Source organism: Leuciscus leuciscus, assembly GCF_965113295.1.
Source record: "Leuciscus leuciscus genome assembly, chromosome: 10".
In the NCBI taxonomy this organism is placed as follows: domain Eukaryota; kingdom Metazoa; phylum Chordata; class Actinopteri; order Cypriniformes; family Leuciscidae; genus Leuciscus; species Leuciscus leuciscus.
In genome coordinates this window covers 43,741,784-43,745,138 of record NC_138734.1, presented here as the reverse complement: position 1 = coordinate 43,745,138, position 3,355 = coordinate 43,741,784, and the positions used below count along the sequence as shown (strand labels likewise).

At 42.4% G+C, this 3,355-nt stretch overlaps 1 protein-coding gene across 1 annotated transcript in view; it reads right to left on the bottom strand.

The window, feature by feature from the left end:
• Positions 1 to 231: 231 nt before the first annotated feature.
• Positions 232 to 3,355, bottom strand: part of hcn4 (hyperpolarization activated cyclic nucleotide-gated potassium channel 4) — a gene marked incomplete at its 5' end in the record, with an annotated part of 105,077 nt that continues 101,953 nt past the window's right edge. The window contains one exon of the mRNA XM_082182325.1: positions 232 to 2,784. Within this exon, the coding sequence (XP_082038451.1) occupies positions 1,367 to 2,784 (1,418 nt within the window). The 3' untranslated portion in view covers positions 232 to 1,366. The remainder of the gene's footprint in view (positions 2,785 to 3,355) is intronic.

Here is a 3,355-nt window from a genome sequence, read left to right as displayed (position 1 = left end):
ATGGAGAAAATCCTGGAATGTCTTCCTCAAAAACCTTCATTTCTTTTCCACTGAAGAAAGAAAGAGATGATCATCTTGGATGACGTGTGGGAGAGTAAATTATCAGGAAATTTAAATTCTGAAGTGAACGACTCCTTTAATGTCTTTATCGTATCAAAACAATCGTTCTGAAAGTGATTCTAATGATATAATTTCTCGATGCTGTTATCGTTACAGTTGAAGTGTGTTTTTAGAGCGATATCTTTATCATTATAGTTCTCGCCCTTGGTGTGAACGGGCCTTCAGAATCCAGAATCCTTGACACTTGAAATTCAGAATCCTTGACACGATTCCACCGAGCGTTAATCATTTAGCAGCTAAAGATATAGAAAAACAAACAAAATAACTTCTGAGCAGCTTTTTGACTAATGTTGTTGGCTTATTTTATGTACAAATAAGAAATGTTGCATGGAAATTTCTCCATTTCTTCTCTGTTGCAGTAAAAAGGCAAAACTATTCTCGCTAAGTCAAACTTGATTGCCACTTGCATCAATCAGAGTAACACACACACACACACACACACACACACACACAAAGAGCAGGGCTACACTATCGCATGATCCTGGAAGACACAAGTGAATAGTAATTTAGTTAGGATGTTTCTCAAACCCTCTCTCACTCAATGCCCGCTAACATCACTACAGCATCGCTGAACAAAACAAAGAAATGCTACAGAGAACGTGGGCTGAAAATTTTTTTGGTTTTCCTATGTTCACCTCTCCACCTCAGAAAGTCCCAAACATTTGTAGAATGAATAAACAGGTACAATCCCTTAAACACAACCCCTTAAGATTCAAGATCAGCAATATGTGATCCTCATTAGGGCGACTAAAAAGGTGTTTTGGATTAGACAAAAATCAGTTTTTATATGCAGGCGTGAGTGCATAGGTTCCTGCAAAAAAGTATTTCTTTTTTGTCTTCTGCAAAAAAAGTCTTTCTTTCTTTCTGTCCATGTCAATATTAATAACCAAACTCCTTGTGGACAAATTTGGCGTAGGTATAAAATAACAAAATGTCCTTTATGTCTCAATAGATGTAGCATTTCACACCCTCCTATAGATTGATTAACATATATTTAAATATATAATTTCATATATATATATATATCTATATCTATATTCAATGAGAGGAAAACGGTAGATTAACAAAGCAAACAAAAGTGAAATCTAGAGCTCTAGGATTACTTGATAGATATTTAGATAGATATCGATAGATATTTAAAAATGATTAAGATTAAAACACAGTGCCGATACAGAGATAACTAAAGAAAAGGCCAAACGCCACACAGGGGAAGGTCACTACTGAGTTAGGAGGGTGTGATTTAGCCTCACAAATTGGATGGGAGTTTCGAACGGAGCGGTTCTAGATCCGACGGGTGTCCATCGGAGGCACGCGGGAGAGAAAGTGCAGGTGACGTCCCTATAGAGTGAGCTTGGCCTCGAGAGCTTGGAGAAGTCTGTACTGGGGAGGACATGTGCCCGGATACCGAGCTACAGGGTTTGGGAGTTAGCGTCGGCGATGAAAACGGGGATAAGCAGAAACCGGGATCCTGAGGGGAAAGTTGACCCGCTCCCTCTACAGAAAGTGACGGGTGGGAGCTGGAGAGTATGTTTAAATCCTCATAAAAGCGGCCTAGGGGAGAGTCAGTGCCTGAAATGTGGTGACCGGGGAGTTGGCCGGGACAGGAGGATTGTGGGAGAAGCAGGGATGAGTGGGAGCCGGTGGCACTGGAAGGGTCACTATAGTGGAAAGTTCTCCCAATTACGGGGCTTTGGATAGTCGGGCTTGGGGCTAACGGGGTGTAGCAGGGAGAGGCGTTCGCTGAGCCGTACTGAGCGAGCGAGGCAAGCGCTGACCTTTCTAAAGGAAGGTAAGTGGATAAAGCGGGTGGGATCTCGTGGGATGAACTCTCAAGGGCTTGGGAACGGTTGGAAGTAGGTGATCCGGGAGTTTGGAAGAGGTTCAATCCGGTGCAAGTCTTCCCGCCTCCGGAAGCAAACTGCAGGGAGCTTGTTTGAGAAGGTTTTGGTGGAGGTTGTCCATGATTGGGAGCATGAGTGAAAAAGCCGAGAGGACTAGTATTTAATGAGGTTGGAAATCCACCGGTTTCAGTCGCTCTTTGGAGACGTCCCGGTGGCGTACTGGGTGGCGTACTGGGAGAAATGGTTTGCTTTTGCCTCGGCTGTGAATGAAGTTGCGCAGTGCTAGAAGTCAGAGACACTGATGAAGAATAGCTCCCAAATGGGAACGCCGACGCTTGTTGACTGGAACCAGTGGCGCCAGACAAATGATGCGTTCGAAGGGATGCAAGAAGAGGTGTGTCGATTCCCGAACGTATCTTTGACGGGGAACCGGATGGAGAGTCTCCAGCTGATCCAGGACCTCCTAAAATTGGTGCAACTGTCTGAAACCTCTTTATCTTGCTAAGCGGCTCGTTTCTTGATCCGATTACGGAAACGGGAGGTCGGAAGAGAGTTGCAGGTAGATGGGGGTGGTGGGTTAGTGCAATGGCGACTGAAGTGGTCGCAGCAGCAGCTTGAAGAGGCGCTTGGATCAGGGGAGCCCAGATCACAGGAGTAGGAGACGGAGGAGCAGGAGGCGAGGGACTTTGCATCAGGTCGGCACAGTGAGCCATGTCCCGATCGTGCTGCACAATCTGCTGGATTATCTCACTTTCCTGGTAGTTCAAAGCTCCTGAACTCAAGTCGTGCTGGACCTTGTGCTGGAGAACCGAGTTCTTCTTCCCTAAGGGGTGAAAGACAAAGTTTTTTATTTGGAGTCAGCAGAAAAACACATTTAAACACTAACAAAACGTACCATGGTATTTCCATTTTTTGGTGGGGATATTGTATTCTATTGTATTCTATGGTATATAGATATGGTAATTATGGTATATATCAAAGGACCATGGTATTACCACTTTTTTGGGAAATTATAGCATGGTATTACCATTGTTTTGTTGTAACTATATTGAATTCTATAGTATATAAATATGGTAATTATGGTATATATCAAAGTACCATGGTATTACCACTTTTTTGGAAATGATAGCATGGTATTACCATTGTTTTGTTGTAACTATATTGTATTCTGGTATATGAATATGTTAATCATTCAGTATAGGGCAGTATATATCAAAGTACCACTGTATTACCATCTGATACCATCACTTTACCGTGGTACTATGCCTATAAAACTTTGCTCCAGAATTTCTCATAACAACAAACAATTAAAAGCAGATGACAACACACGCAAAGTCACAATTAGAATTTATTTATTTTTCAAATAAAAATGTAGAGTTTGTTTATTCATATAT